Below are 15,147 nucleotides of genomic sequence, written 5' to 3' on the forward strand. Positions count from 1 at the left end.
AGGAGAGGGCGAATGCTGGGGGGGAAGGGGCGAGTGCCAGGGAGGGGGGAGAGGGCGAGTGCTGGGAGGAGGGGGCGAGTGCCAGGGTGGGGGGAGAGGGCGAGTGCTGGGAGGAGGGGGCGAGTGCTGGGGCGAGGGGGGCGAGTTCCAGGCAGGGGGAGAGGGTGAGGGAGATCACCCGCCTGGTTGGGGCTGGTTGCTGGGCGACAGGGGTTACCCGTTGCGGTCGTGTCTGATGACGCCTATTTGGAGACCACAGAGTGACGCGGAAAACAGCTACAATGATGCCCTTGCCGTGACCAGGGGTGTGATAGAAGTGCTTTGGCCTGCTAAAAATGCGTTTCAGGTGCCTGGACCGCTCTGGAGAGGCCCTCCAGTAACCGCCAGATAGGGTCGGCCGCATCGTTGTGGTGTGCTGCGTCCTGCACAACATAGCCCAGCAGGGGGGCGATGTGCCGCAGGCAGAGGAGTGGGGGGTGGAGGAGCAGCAGGACGAGGCTCAGTCCTCCCCAGATGAGGAGGATGGGGGCAATGGTCAGGACAAACAGGCTGGACATGGGCAGGAGGCTGCCCACCGTTACCGGCTGGACCAGCGGGCATGGGGCAGGCTGATAGCTACCCGGTTCACTGACTAGGGGGGCGTGGGAATCGCCGAATATGGGCACAGACCACACACCACGGCAACAGCCGACCACCTTCACTCCCCCCCACCCACCAACCACACCCTCACCCCCCAACACCAACACCCTCGCCCCCCCCCCCCACCCACCCACTCACCAACCACACCCACCCCACCCGCATGCACACCACCCCTCCATTGCACATCCACCTGTGTCACAACGGGCCAACTTACTCAGTGTCTAATTGTTTGGCCTTACGGGCCCTTTGACTATGTTTAGACCCCAGACGGTACAGTAGAACTGGAGGTGGACTCCTGTGATTCCTGCCCTGTGACTCGGGATCCCTTTGGCGGCCGTTTCCTGGGGCGGCCCGGCCTTGATGGGCCAGGCTGCGCCCGGGCGACTGGGATGGCGAGCAGCCAGCCTGTTCTGCCCGTTGCCCATCAGATGCACCTGAAACGGAGGGGGAGGGGGGGGGGGGGGGGTGGGGGGAGTCCGAGGTGCCCCGGTGTTCCGGGACCTCACCTGCAGGGGGACCCAGGACGGGCCCCAGCACCTCCTCCTCCCTCGGGTGCCCGATGGGCCCCCCACGCCTCTACATGGGTCAGGGGTGCGAACGGATCAGCCAGTCCTGGAGGCCCGCCCTGGTATCGACAAGGGCCTGCAAGTTTGCACCATGGAGCTCAGGGAGTTGCCCATCCCTGTCTGTGTCTGGGCGACGTCGGCCAGCACCTGGGAAATGGCGCCGATGCCTCAGCGATGGCCTGCTGAGACTGGGCCATGGCCTACTGGGACTGCGCCATGGCCTGCTGAGACTGAGCCACTGCCTGCTGAGACTGAGCCATGGCCTGCTGAGACAGGGCCACGGCGTTGAGCGCCTCTGCCATCTGCCGCTGGCTCTGGCTCATGGCTTCCTGTGAGAGGGAAGCCATGTCCTGGGCCACACACGCCGCCTTCACGGAATACCCCAGGCCTTGCATACTGCTCCCCATGTCTGACACCGTCCCACCCATTGCCTCCACCGCGGACGCCACCCGTGTGGTTTCAGCCTCGGTGGCACGCATGACCGGCACCACTCCCAGCTCCTGGACGCGGGTGGACTCCTCCACCTGAGTCTGCAGCCGCCACAAGCCGCTGTCACCCACTTTGATCGTCCCTGGTTCGATGACTGCATCGGGTCTATGGGTGGGTGTGGTAAATCCAGGAACCCAGGACCCGTCTGAGCGGCAGATGTTTGCTTGCGCCAGGATGCCCTTCGACCTCCCGGCCCCTCTGCTGCTCCTACCTCCACCTGCTGTACCGGTACGGCTGTGTTGTGCGCACCAGTGAGTGTACCAGAAATCTCATCACTAAAGTGCCCAACCGAGGTGTCTCTGCGATGGTGGAGGGTGTTGGAGAAAGCAGTGGCATTGTGTCGTGAGCATCATCCGACCCAGAGTCCATGGTCCCCTGGGTTGGCGGTTCGTGTCCACCCGTCCGCTGTGTTTCAGTGTCCTGTATTTCGGTGTCATGTGTGTCGGTGTCCAGGGTAGGGGTATCCTGGGTAGGGCTGTCCTGGGTAGGGCTGTCCTGGGTAGGGGTATCCTGGGTAGGGGTATCCTGGGTAGGGCTGTCCTGGGTAGGGCTGCCCTGGGTAGGGCTGTCCTGGGTAGGGCTGTCCTGGGTAGGGCTGTCCTGGGTAGGGCTGTCCTGGGTAGGAGTGTCCTGGATAGGAGTGTCCTGGGTAGGGCTGTCCTGGGTAGGGCTGTCCTGGGTAGGGCTGTCCTGGGTAGGGCTGACCTGGGTAGGGCTGTCCTGGGTAGGGCTGACCTGGGTAGGGCTGTCCTGGGTAGGACTGTCCTGGGTAGGGGTGTCCTGGTTAGGGCTGTCCTGGGTAGGGCTGTCCTGGGTAGGGCTGTCCTGGGTAGGGCTGACCTGGGTAGGGCTGACCTGGGTAGGGCTGTCCTGGGTAGGGCTGACCTGGGTAGGGCTGTCCTGGGTAGGGCTGTCCTGGGTAGGGCTGTCCTGGGTAGGGCTGTCCTGGGTAGGGCTGTCCTGGGTAGGGGTGTCCTGGGTAGGGGTGTCCTGGCTCGGCTGCGACAGGGGCCTTGGCTGCCCCCCTCGTCGCTGGGTGTCACACGCCTGCGTCGCCGCACCCGCACGAGACGGGGGCTTCGTCTCCCTGTTGCTCAGGGCCTGTCCCTGTCTTGTGGCCGCCCTGGGGCATCCTGCGGGCGGTCGGCTTCCGCAGGGACGGATGCCTCGACATTTGGTCCTGTCATACACAATACAGCATGCATGGTTAGACACGCCGGCGGTGATCGGGGAAAATGGGGGTGGGGGGTATGGGGGTGGGGGATATGGAGGATATGGGGGAGGGGGATGTGGAGGATATGGGGGAGGGGGATGTGGGGGATATTGGGGATATGGGGGTGTGAGGGATATGCGGGGTTATGGGAGGAGGGAGGTGTGGGGGATATGGGGAGGGGGATATGGGGGAGGAAGGATATGGCGTAAATGGGGGAGGGGGGATATGGGGAGGGGGAATTGGGGATATAGGGGAGGGGGAATATGGGGAGGGGGGAATATGGAGGATATGGGGAGGGGGATATGGGGAGGAGGGATATGGGAGAGGGGATGTGGGGGAGGGGGTATTTGGGGAAGGGGGGATATGGGGGGGTATATGGGGTATATGGGGAAGGGGGATATGGGGATATAGGGGAGGGGGTATATGGGGGAGGGGGTATATGGGGGATGGAGTATATGTGGGATATGGGGGAGGGGGATATGGGGAGGGGGCTATGGGGAGGGGGGATATGGGGGAGGGGGACTAGGGGGGATATGGGGGAGGGAGGATATGGGCGAGAGAGGGTATGGGGGAAATGGGGGAGGGGGATATGGGGGAAATGGGGGAGGGGATATAGGGGAAATAGGGGATGGGGATATGGAGGAGGGGGATATAGGGGAAATGGGGGATGGGGATATGGGAGAGGGGGGATATGGTGGAGGGGGGAATATAGAGGATATGGGGAGGGGGAGGATATGGGTAAGGGGACATGGGGAGGGGGGATATGGGGGAGGGGGTATAAGGGGAATATGGGGAAGGGGATATGGGGATATAGAGAAGGGGGTATATGGGGAGGGGGTATATGGGGAGGGAGGATATGTGGGATATGGGGGAGGGGATATGGGGAGGGGGGTATGGGGGAGGGAGATATGGGGAGGGGGGATATGGGGAGGGGGACTATGGGGATATGGGGGAGGGGCTATGGGTGATATAAGGGGGACATGGGGAGGGGAGATATGGGGAGGGGGTTATGGGGGAGGGGGGATATGGGGGAGGGGGTATAAGGGGAATATGGGGAAGGGGATATGGGGATATAGAGGAGGGGGTATATGGGGAGGGGGTATATGGGGAGGGAGGATATGTGGGATATGGGGAGGGGATATGGGGAGGGGGGCTATGGGGGAGGGGATATGGGGAGGAGGGTATGGGGGAGGGAGATATGGGAGGGGGGGATATGGGGAGGGGGACTATGGGGGATATAGGGGAGGGGGCTATGGGTGACATAAGGGGGATATGGGGAGGGGAGATATGGGGAGGGGGTTATGGGGGAGGGGGGATATGGGGGAGGGGATGAGCCGTGCGGGGTCTCAATTGGTGGTGCGTCCCCGCCCTCTGCATCGGCAACCTCCCGGTCCTCGGGTCCGCCTGCCAGTTCCAGGGCCCTCGCCTCATGAACGGTGAGTGGTCTCTCATCAGCTGGGCCCCCTCCGGTCCTCTCACGCTCCCTGTTGTTCAGTGCGCGCTTCTCCTGTGGGGGGAGGGGCAGGTGGGTGGCAGGGATAATGGGCAACAGTGTTAGACAGGGATATACGTGCAGGCCAGCGGTTGTGCCTATATTGGCAGAGGTGTGCGGCACATTAGGGTTAGGGTTGGTTGCAACCGGGGTTGTGCCGTACATCGGGGGGTGGGGGGCGGTATTCACCCTGGCTGCCCTGACGAGGTTGTTGACCTTCTTGTGGCACAGGGCTCCTGTCCTTGGTGTTACAGCCACAGTGCTGACGGCCTCTGCCACCACCCTCCACTGGTGCCGGCTGAGGCGTGGGGCGACCCTGCGGCCGTGTCCGGGGTACAGGGCCTCCCTCCTCTGCTCTACTGCATCCAGGAGCACCTCAATGTCGCGCTCCTGGAACCTCGGGGCTGCGCGGCGGGCGGCCATCTTGTCGGGTCTCCGGGGTGGGAGGGGGCGGTGTCTTTTGTGCTGTGGTGCCACCCGGCGTCAATGACACTGCGCGTCCGCCGCGAGTGATGCCGTCAGGATTGGCGTGACGCCGTGACTGGCCCATTCGGGGCGGAGTCTGCGCCGTTTGGGGGAGCCCGATGCCGGAGTGATCTTTGCCGTTTTTTGGCACCGAGTTCCGGCCATTGCGCCGATTTATCGGAGAATCCCGCCCCCTGTCTTTGTGAAACAATTCAGGGTGCTGGTTCTGTTGCTCTGTTTGTCACAAACAGTCAGCACAGGCTGAGATTGTACATAGCTGTCAGGATGAAGATGCCCTTCACGAAGCCTGTTTGATCTTCTGCAACTCCCTGGGACACCGTCCTCCATCCTCCCCACCAACAATTTCGCCAATACTTTCACATCCATGTTCAATAGTGATATGGGTGGAAACGACCCACATTCCACCGGGTTCCTCCTCTTGTGCAAGGATGGATCTGAGACAGTTTAAGGGATTAGTGTGATAATCACAAAAACCTCCATACGCCAACAACCCCGAGTCAAACCTCCACCCCAACCTCAGCTCTTGTCCCACTCTAATTTGAATCTCCAGCCAGTGGGGCGCATGGTCCGAGCTAACTATCCCACATAGCATGCCCCTCCACCCCAACCAAAATCTTCCGACTAACTACAAAGTAATCAATCCTCGAATACACTTTATGGACGTGTGAAAAGAAAGAATACTCCCTTCCCCCTGGGTTTTGAAAACCCCATGGATCCACCATACCCATCCTCTCCATAAAATCCCCCAGCTCCCTTGCTATTCGTACCATACCAATCGACCTGGGGCTCGACCTATCCACCCTCAGCTCCAAGACACAGTTAAAATCTCCTCCCATGATCAACTGGTGCGTGGTCAAATCCCAATGCCAGCAACCCCCTCATAAAACCCACATCATCTCAATTTGGGGCATACACATTTACCAACACTACCTGTGCCCCTTCCAATACCCCACTCACAATCACATACCTCCCACCCGGATCCCTCACCTCCTCAGCACTCACAAATCCCATTTTCTTGCTCATTAAAATCGTCACTCCCCTCGGTTTCAAATCAAACTCTGAGGAAAAACCTGCCCACCCACCCTTTCCTTAACTTAACCTGGTCCTTCACGTGGAGGTGCGTTTCCTGCAGAAAGACCACCCCCGCTTTCAAGCTCCTGAGGTGCGCTAAAAACCAGCGACCTTTTAACCAGCTCGTTCAGTCCCCGGATGTTTCACGTTACCAGCCTATCGCCTCCAATCTCCTCTACCATCTGTCATCTTCCCCAATTAACTTCCGCCCCCTTTGTTCCACCCTATACCATCCCAGATGGCCCTTTTCTCTGCCCTTGACCATGTCATCTCTCACCCCCTGCCATGTTGCAACAACCTCCTCCTCCCCCCCCCCCCCCCCCCCCCCCCCCCCCCACCCCCCCCCACCCCCCGGCGACCCGTCGCAGCCTTCTCCTCCACCACTTCACTTCTGTTCACCAGCATCACCTGCTAGTGCAGCCGCCCTGCCCAAAGGCACCTCCCAATGACCTTCCCCTTCCCCCCCCGTCCACTCCTCAGCTCAAGGAGGAAGGCGCCTTGCTGATCTTACCCTCCCCAACCCAAAAAAGGACTTCTCCTGAACTCCAGGCAGCCTTCTCCAAAAGAAAACAAACAAATTTGAAACACAAACATTCCTATAAAGCAGGAGGGGAGGATGGGAACATCCATCCTCACATACATTCTTCACCCTGACAACCCCATAGAATCCCAACAGTAAACACCAACCCCCCCTCCCACAAAAAAGACAACAATCCCCCAATCCCTACCCCCACTTCCAACACACTCCCAACCATTACAAAGTGCCAGCACCCCATTTCCCAAGCACTGTCCGCTCAGTTCTCCCCTAGTTTATGCTTATTAATGAAGTCTTCGGCGCTTCTGGGGGTCTCGAAATAATACTCGCGGCCTCCAAACGTCACCCATACTTTCGCCAGGTAGAGCATCCCAACCCGATCGGCCACCGGTACAGCACTGCCTTGACCTTGTTGAAGCCTGCCCGCCGCTTTGCCAACTCGGCTCCGATGTCCTGATAAATTCGGACGTTATTCCCCTCCCAGTCGCAGGTGTGCTTCTCCCTGGCCCACCGCAGAATCTTCTCTTTCTCCACAAATTTATGGAGTCTCACGATCACTGCCTGTAGCGGCTCCCCAGCAATCGCCTTCTGCCTCAGGGACCTATGTACTCGGTCCACTTCAGGCGCCTTATATAGCACCCCTTCTGCCACCAGCATCTTCGAGACGTACCTCGTAGTATTCACATCTTCCACTCCTTCAGGCAGGCCCATTATTTGCAGGTTCTGCCTTCTTGAGGTATTCTCCTGCTCCTTCACCTTTGCCCTCAACGTTTTACACAAGTCCCCAAGGAGCCCCACTTCAGCCTCCAGAACCACTACACGATCACTGTGATCCAAGATCACTCCTTTGATCGCCCGAATCATCGACCCCTGCACTTTTCCACCCGTTCCAGAAAACTCTTCAGGGGTTCCACAGCTCCTTCGATGGCCTTCGAGCGATCCTCACGCATTTCCTGCCTCTGCTGGCAGAATTCCTCCTTAATAAACGGCATCAGCTCCTCCACCTGGGCCTTCCCGGGGGAAACTACTCCTCCAACATTCACCTAAGCCTTTTCATCAAAGTTCCACCCCGTATCGGGTAAAAAGTACTCTTTTCTGTGTCTTCAAGCAGGAGCTTCTCTGTGTGTGACCACTCACTCCATGACCACCACAGGAAAACCCCTTGGAGTCCCAACGTAAGTCAGTTAACTAATAATTTGTCTAAAATGTGCAGAATCATTGGCCCCTTGACTGCTCAGCTATCGGGTTTGTAGATTGAATACAAGAACTGTTCATTTGTAACAGAACAAAGTTGAAAAGTGCAGGAATTATAACAGAATAATGGCCAGCTAATCTACTGCTGCCCCCTTTCACCATCCTACCCTCTATCCAAACACAAGACAGACACAGGGGGAGGGGAAAAACCATGGAAATTAAATTGAAAAGAGGGAGTCCTTGCTTTAATTTTTGAAGTAATTGCAGCAGGCTGCCCTCCTAGGATTCTTTGGGATCGAAGCCATGGGTGTAGAGTTAAAGGTGGTTTATGGCAGTGGATTCAGTCAGTACTCCCAGACAATATGATTTATTTTGGCGAGTCACTTTAACTTTTATTAACCTGGACTTTCATTCGAAGGAACAGCCTCAGGCTTGTTTAATTCTTACTTGTTTCTAACTCCACCAGATAAGATCAGAGATTTTAAAAGAGTTCTATACATTTGAACCCTGACTGCAGGTGATGGCTTGACTTTGGTTTCCTTGCAGTTCAGACTGGCTGTACAGAGAGAGAGGTTTTTACCTTGGATCTTTAGAAATAATCCATTAGATGAGAGAGAAATCAGAGCCTATGACTCTTTAAGCTTCTGACATCAAAACAAAACTAAAACTGGATAAAAACAATCTCATCGAGGAAGAAACATTCCAGAGAAAACCCGACCAATCCGCAGGGGCTATTGGCCAGGCCTGGCAATCTGAGCCAGTTTATTGGCCGCCAGCCAAGTCCATCAATCTGAGTCAGCACTGGTGTCAAACAAATCCTTTTGGAATCTGCTAGTTTGAAGTGCAGACAGTTTTACCTGGAGGTTACAGGTCAGCCTTCAGGTTAGCCCAGCAACTCAAATTAAATGTTTTGCCTTAAAGTCATTCATCATCCAAGGACAAAAATTGTAATAGCGAAAAGATTAACAGAAATTAGAAGGAGGAAATGGTAACAGACATGGATTAAACAGGAGGATTCTTACTCAGGGAGGCTGTAGGGGTTGCAGGAGGTGAATGAGATAGGGAGAGTTGTAGGGCCTGGAGGAAGTACAGAGATAGGGAGGGGTGTCAAGCCTGGAGAAATTTCAGAGATAGGGAGAGGTGTAGGGACTGAAAGAGGTTACAGAGATAGGGAGGAGTGTTGGAGCTGGAGAAGATTACAGTGATAAAAAGGGATGTAGGGGCTGGAGCAGGTTACAGAGATAGTGAGTGTTGTAGGGGCCTGGAGGAGGTTAGAGAGATAGGGAGGAGTATAGGGCCTAGAGGAAGTTGCAGAGATCAGGATGATTGGAGGGGCTGGAGGAGGTTACAGAGATAGGGAGGAGTATAGGGGCTGGAGGAGGTTACCGTGATAAAGAAAGGTATAGAGGCTGGAGGAGGTGACAAAGATAGTGGGGGTTGGAGAAGGTTACAGAGAGAGACAGGGAGGGGTGTAGGGGCTAGAGAAGGTTACAGAGATGAAGTGGATTCTAGGGATCTGGAGGAGGTTAAAGAGATGGGGTGGGTTGTTGGGGCAGAAGGAAGTTACAACGACATGGAGAGATGCAGGACCTGGAGGAGGTTACAGAGATATTGTGACGATTGGAGGATGGGAGGAAAATTGGAGTTTAAATGTAATTGTATTATAAATGTAGTGGGCAATATAAATGTTTAAAAGCCCATGGTTGGGACTTCCGGTGGCGGCTATGAAGGAGTAGGTCGCACATTTGGTGGCTCCCGCTCGGGCCGGGGGATACATGTGGCGCGGACTGGAGTCTGGCCCAAGAAAATTGATGGCTGATCGGCGAAGGGATGAGCCCCTCAACTAGGCTGATCGCATGGAATGTGAGGCTAAATGGACCGGTTAAGATGGCATCCGTGTTCGTGCATTTGAGAGGGCTGAAGGCGGACATGGTAATGTTACAGGAGACGCACCTTAGAGAAACTGATCAGATCATATTAAGGAAGGGATGGGGCGGACAGGTTTTTCAGGTTTTTCACTCGGGGCTGTACTCAAAGACTAGAGGTGTCGCAATCCTGATTAATAAGCGAGTGGTATTTCAGACGGTAGGAATAGTTGCGGATGTGGGAGGCCGGTACATTATGGTCAGTGGGAAACTGGTGAGGTTGCAGGTGGTACTAGTAAATGTGTATGCGCCACATTGGGATGATGTGGAGTTTATAAAGTGGATGCTGGGGAAGATTCCAGACCTGGATCTGCATAAGTTGGTCATGGGGGGGGGACATTTAAATATTTCTTTTTTCTCCTCCTTTTTCACATTTTCTCCCAAATTTACACGCACCAACAACAAACGATAATCAGTAACACATATGTCAATCCCCATATCAATAACAACAATCCCATCCTCCCACCAAACCCCAAACATTAGCCCGCATGTTCACATGAACAAGTGACAAAAAGGAATCAGGAATCACCCATAGCCACCATTAACACACAGTCCCCCCCCACCCCCCAACTAATGTTCGATGTTATCCAGTTCTTGAAAGTGCATAATGAATAATGCCCATGAATTGTAGAACCCCTCCATCCTTCCCCTCAGTTCAAATTTAACCTTCTCATGAGTCAAGAATTCTAACAGGTCCCCCCGCCATGCCAGGGCACAGGGTGGAGAGGCTGCTCTACAAACCCCTCAGGATCCGCCTTCGGGCGATCAATGAGGCGAAGGCTACAACATCTGCCTCCGCACCCATTTCCACCCCTGGCTGGTCCGACACCCCGGATATGGCCTCCCGGGGGTCCGGATCCAGTTTCACGTGCACCACTTTAGAAATTACCCTAAAAACCTCCTTCCAGTAATCCTCTAGCTTTGGACAGGACCAAAACATATGAACATGATTAGCGCCCCCCCCCCCCCCCCCCCCCCCCGCAACGTTCACATACATCTTCTACTCCTTCAAAGAATCGGCTCATCCTCGCCCTCGTGAGGTGCGCTCTGTATACCACCTTCAGCTGTATCAGCCCCAACCTCGGGCACAAGGTGGAGGCATTCACCCTCCAGAGCACGTCACACCAGAACCCCTCCTCCATATCCTCTCCCAACTCTTCCTCCCACTTTGCTTTGGCCGCTTTCAGTGGCGCCTTCTCCTCTTCCAAAATAGCTTCATAAACCGCAGACACAGCCCTGTTCTCCAGTTTCCCCTGTCGTCAGCACCTCCTCCAGCAATGTGGAGGCCGGCTCCACTGGGAAGTTGTGTATCTCCTTCCTTGCAAAATCTCAAACCTGCATATATCTAAACATTTCCCCCTGCTCCAGCCCATACTTCGCTTCCAGATCCTTCAATCCTGCAAACCGACCCCTAAGAAACAAATCTTTCAGTGTCTTAATCCCCTTCTCCTCCCATTTCCGAAAATATGGGAGGGGACATTAACATGAATGTTATACTGGGGGGGGGGGGGGGGGGTGTAGACGCATGGAGATTTGGGCAGCCGAGAGAAGGAATTCGCCTTCTACTCACATTTCCTGGATTGATTTTTTTCATTTTGGATAGGGCTCTACTGACAGAAGTAGTGGACACGGGGTATTCGGCGGTCACAATCTCAGATCATGCACTGCACTGGGTTGATCTACAGGTTAGCAGAGAGAGTAGCCAGCGCCTGCACTAGAGGCTAGATGTGGGACTTTTAGCTAACGAAGAGGTGTGCGCGCGGCTGAGGAAATGTATTCTGAACTACCTAGAAGTCAACGACACGGTGGAAGTTTCGGCGGTGGTTGTCTGGGAGATATTGAAGGCGGTGGTTAAGAGGGGAGCTGATCTCGATACGGGCCCATAGGTTGAAGGCAGACGGAGCAGAGACTGATAAAGGAGATATTGCAGGTCAGTGGGGCAGCACGGTAGCATAGTGGGGGCAGCACGGTAGCACAGTAGACAACACGGTAGCACAGTGGGCAGCATGGTAGCACAGTGGGGGGCAGCATGGTAGCACAGTGGGCAGCACGGTAGCACAGTGGGGGGCAGCACGGTAGCACAGTGGGGCAGCACGGTAGCACAGTGGGGCTGCACGGTAGCACAGTCGGCAGCACGGTAGCACAATGGGCAGCACGGTAGCACAGTCGGCGGCACTGTAGCACAGTGGGGCAGCACGGTAGCACAGTGGGCAGCATGGTAGCACAGTGGGGGGCAGCACGGTAGCACAGTGGGCAGCACGGTAGCACAGTGGGGGGCAGCACGGTAGCACAGTGGGGCAGCACGGTAGCACAGTGGGGCTGCACGGTAGCACAGTCGGCAGCACGGTAGCACAGTGGGCAGCACGGTAGCACAGTCGGCAGCATGGTAGCACAGTGGGGCAGCACGGTAGCACAGTGGGCAGCACAGTAGCACAGTGGAGCAGCACGGTAGCACAGTGGGGCAGCACGGTAGTACAGTGGGGCAGCACGGTAGCACATTGGGGCAGCACGGTAGCACAGTGTGCAGCACGGTAGCTCAGTGGGCAGCACGGTAGCACAGTGGGGCTGCATGGTAGCACAGTGTGCAGAACGGTAGCACATTGGGGCAGCACGGTAGCTCAGTGGGCAGCACGGTAGCACAGTGGGGCTGCATGGTAGCACAGTGTGCAGAACGGTAGCACAGTAGGGCAGCACGGTAGTACAATGGGCTGCACGGTAGCACAGCGGGGCAGCACAGTAGCACAGTGGGGCAGCACGGTAGCTCAGTGGGGCAGCACGGTAGCACAGTGGGGCTGCACGGTAGCACAGCGGGGCAGCATAGTAGCACAGTGGGGCAGCACGGTAGCTCAGTGGGGCAGCACAGTAGCACAGTGGGGCAGCATGGTAGCTCAGTGGGGCAGCACGGTATTACAGTGGGGCAGCATGGTAGCACAGTGGGGCAGCACGGTAGCAAAGTGGGGCAGCACGGTAGCACAGTGGGGCAGTACGGTAGCACAGTGGGGCAGCACGGTTGCAAAGTGGGGCAGCACGGTAGCACAATAGGGCAGCACGGTATCACAGTGGGGGGCAGCACGGTAGCACAGTGAGGGCAGCACGGTAGCAGAGTGGGGCAGCACGGTAGCTCGGTGGGGCAGCACGGTAGCACAGTGGGGAAGCACGGTAGCTCAGTGGGGCAGCACAGTAGCACCGTGGGGAAGCACAGTAGCACAGTGGGGCAGCACGGTAGCTCAGTGGGACAGCACGGAAGCACAGTGGGCAGCATGGTAGCACAGTGGGCTGCACGGTAGCACAGTGGGGCAGCACGGTAGCACATTGGGGCAGCACGGTAGCTCAGTGGGGCAGCACGGTAGCACAGTGGGGAAGCACGGTAGCACAGTGGGGCAGCATGGTAGCACAGTGGGCAGCACGGTAGCACAGTGGGGCAGCACGGTAGCACAATCGGCAGCACTGTAGCACAGTGGGGCAGCACGGTAGCTCAGTGGGGGGCAGCACGGTAGGACAGTGGGGCAGCACGGTAGCACAGTGGGTCAGCATGGTAGCACAGTGGGGCAGCACGGTAGCACAGTGGGCAAAATGGTAGCACAGTGGGTAGCACGGTAGTACAGTGGGGCAGCACGGTAGCACAGTTGGCAGCACGGTAGCACAGTGGGCTGCACGGTAGCACAGTGGGGCAGCACGGTAGCACATCGGGGCAGCACGGTAGCTTAGTGGTTAACACAGTTGCTTCACAGCTCCAGGGTCCCAGGTTCAATTCAGGCCTTGGGTCACTGTCTGTGCGGAGTCTGCACATTCTCCCAGTGTTTGTGTGTATTTCCTCCGGGTGCTCTGGTTTCCTTCCACAGTCCAAAGATGTGCAGGAGTAGGTGGATTGGCCATGCTAAATTGCCCTTAATGTCCAAAAAAGGTTAGGTGGGGTTACGGTGATAGGGTGGCGGTGTGGGGATGGGGTGAAAGTGTGGGCTTGGGTAGGGTGCTTTTTCCAAAGGCCGGTGCAGGGTTGAAGGGCTGAATGGCCTCCTTCTACACTGCAAATTCTATGATTCTATGATCTGGAGAACTGTGCACGGTTTTGATCTCCGTACTAAAGAAATGGCTTAAATTATATCTGGAGCTGTTTAGAGAAAAGTCACCTGACTGATTCCTGTGATGGAGGGGGGATTAGTTTGTGAAGAATGGTCTGGGATTGCAATATGGCTCTCTGGATCAAGAATTGCACAGATTACCAACCCTCTCACCCCTGTCACAATCCTCTCTGCATGCTGCAGCCGCCATTTTTCTCCTTATATTAACTCTCATGCAACTGTCCTCTCTCATGCGTCCTCTCTCACGAGTTATCTGCTTGTTCAGGCACACTCCCCCCTCTCTCACCTGCCCACTCCGCTCTATCATGTGCCCTCTCTCACACGTCATCTACCCTCTCCCAAATTCCATCTCCCCTTTTCCATGTGCCCTGTCCACTCTCCGCACTCACACTATCACTGTCCTGCTCAACTCCATCTTCTCTCACTCACCTTGTCCCCTCTAAGTCACACTCTCCCCTCTCACAAACTCTACTCTTTTACAGATCCTCCCAGTATTGTTCTCACCCTTCTTGTGGAAGGTGTAGACACATCGTTTCCCACAATCTCCGACTTGACAGCACTTCTTCCAGCCTGTGCAATTCTCGTCTCTCTCACACTTCTCCGCCTCCCCTTTGTCACAGATGTGTTGCGTCGTGGAAAGTTCTGGACATTCCCTGTTACGCTTCACTGTTTTAAAAACGAGAATGCACTGAGAGGCAAGTTTTGCAAATCAACAACTAAAATACCAAGAATGTTAGAGATTCCAGGGACAGGGAGAGAGGGCGACAGTCCAAGGAGGGATTTGAAAACAAGGATGATGATTCTAAATTTGAGGAAATGCCAGACCAATGGAACATTGTCTTTTATTTCCAGAGGAATCAATTTAAAATGAGTGAAGTTTTGCTCCAGTTGTACAGGTTGCAATGAGACCACACCTGGAGTACTGTGCATGATTTTGGTCTCCGAACTTAAGGAATTACTCAAATTATATTCAGAGCCATTCAGAGAGGGCTGGCTTGACTGATTCCTGGGATGGAGGGAGGATTAGCTTATGAAGAAAGGTTGAGCAGTTTGGGTCTGTCTCCATTGGATTCAGAAGAATGAGGGATGATCTTATTGAAAAATACAAGATCCTGATGGGGCCTATCAGGGTGGATGCTGGGATGATGTTTCCCCCTCATGGGGAAAGACTATGACTGGACGACTGGAGATCATTCTCTGTGTGGGGTGTGAGGCTGTAGAATTGACTTCTCCAGAAAGCAGCACAGGCTGGGTCATTGAATGTATTCAAGGTCGAGGTAAATAGAGTTTTGATCAGAAAGGGAATCAATGGGTATGGGCGGGGTAGACAGCAAGGTGAAGCTGAGGCCACAATGAGATCAGCCATGATCTGATCGAATGAGAAATCTCCAGGATCCAAACTGAACTGAGCAGCTCCAGCTGGGAATTGAAGAAATCTTTATTCTTGAATGGGTT

The 15,147-nt window shown here is 55.6% G+C and overlaps 1 protein-coding gene across 9 annotated transcripts in view; it reads right to left on the bottom strand.

Annotated features, from left to right (window-relative positions):
- The window catches only part of LOC119950801 (transmembrane cell adhesion receptor mua-3-like), a 113,751-nt gene that overhangs the window by 59,022 nt on the left and 39,582 nt on the right, over positions 1-15,147 (bottom strand). For all 9 annotated transcript variants that reach the window (XM_038773588.1, XM_038773587.1, XM_038773593.1 and 6 more), the window contains exon 11: positions 14,197-14,358. In XM_038773588.1, the coding sequence (XP_038629516.1) occupies positions 14,197-14,358 (162 nt within the window). The remainder of the gene's footprint in view (positions 1-14,196; positions 14,359-15,147) is intronic.

This window comes from Scyliorhinus canicula, chromosome 16, assembly GCF_902713615.1.
Source record: "Scyliorhinus canicula chromosome 16, sScyCan1.1, whole genome shotgun sequence".
In the NCBI taxonomy this organism is placed as follows: Eukaryota; Metazoa; Chordata; class Chondrichthyes; order Carcharhiniformes; family Scyliorhinidae; genus Scyliorhinus; species Scyliorhinus canicula.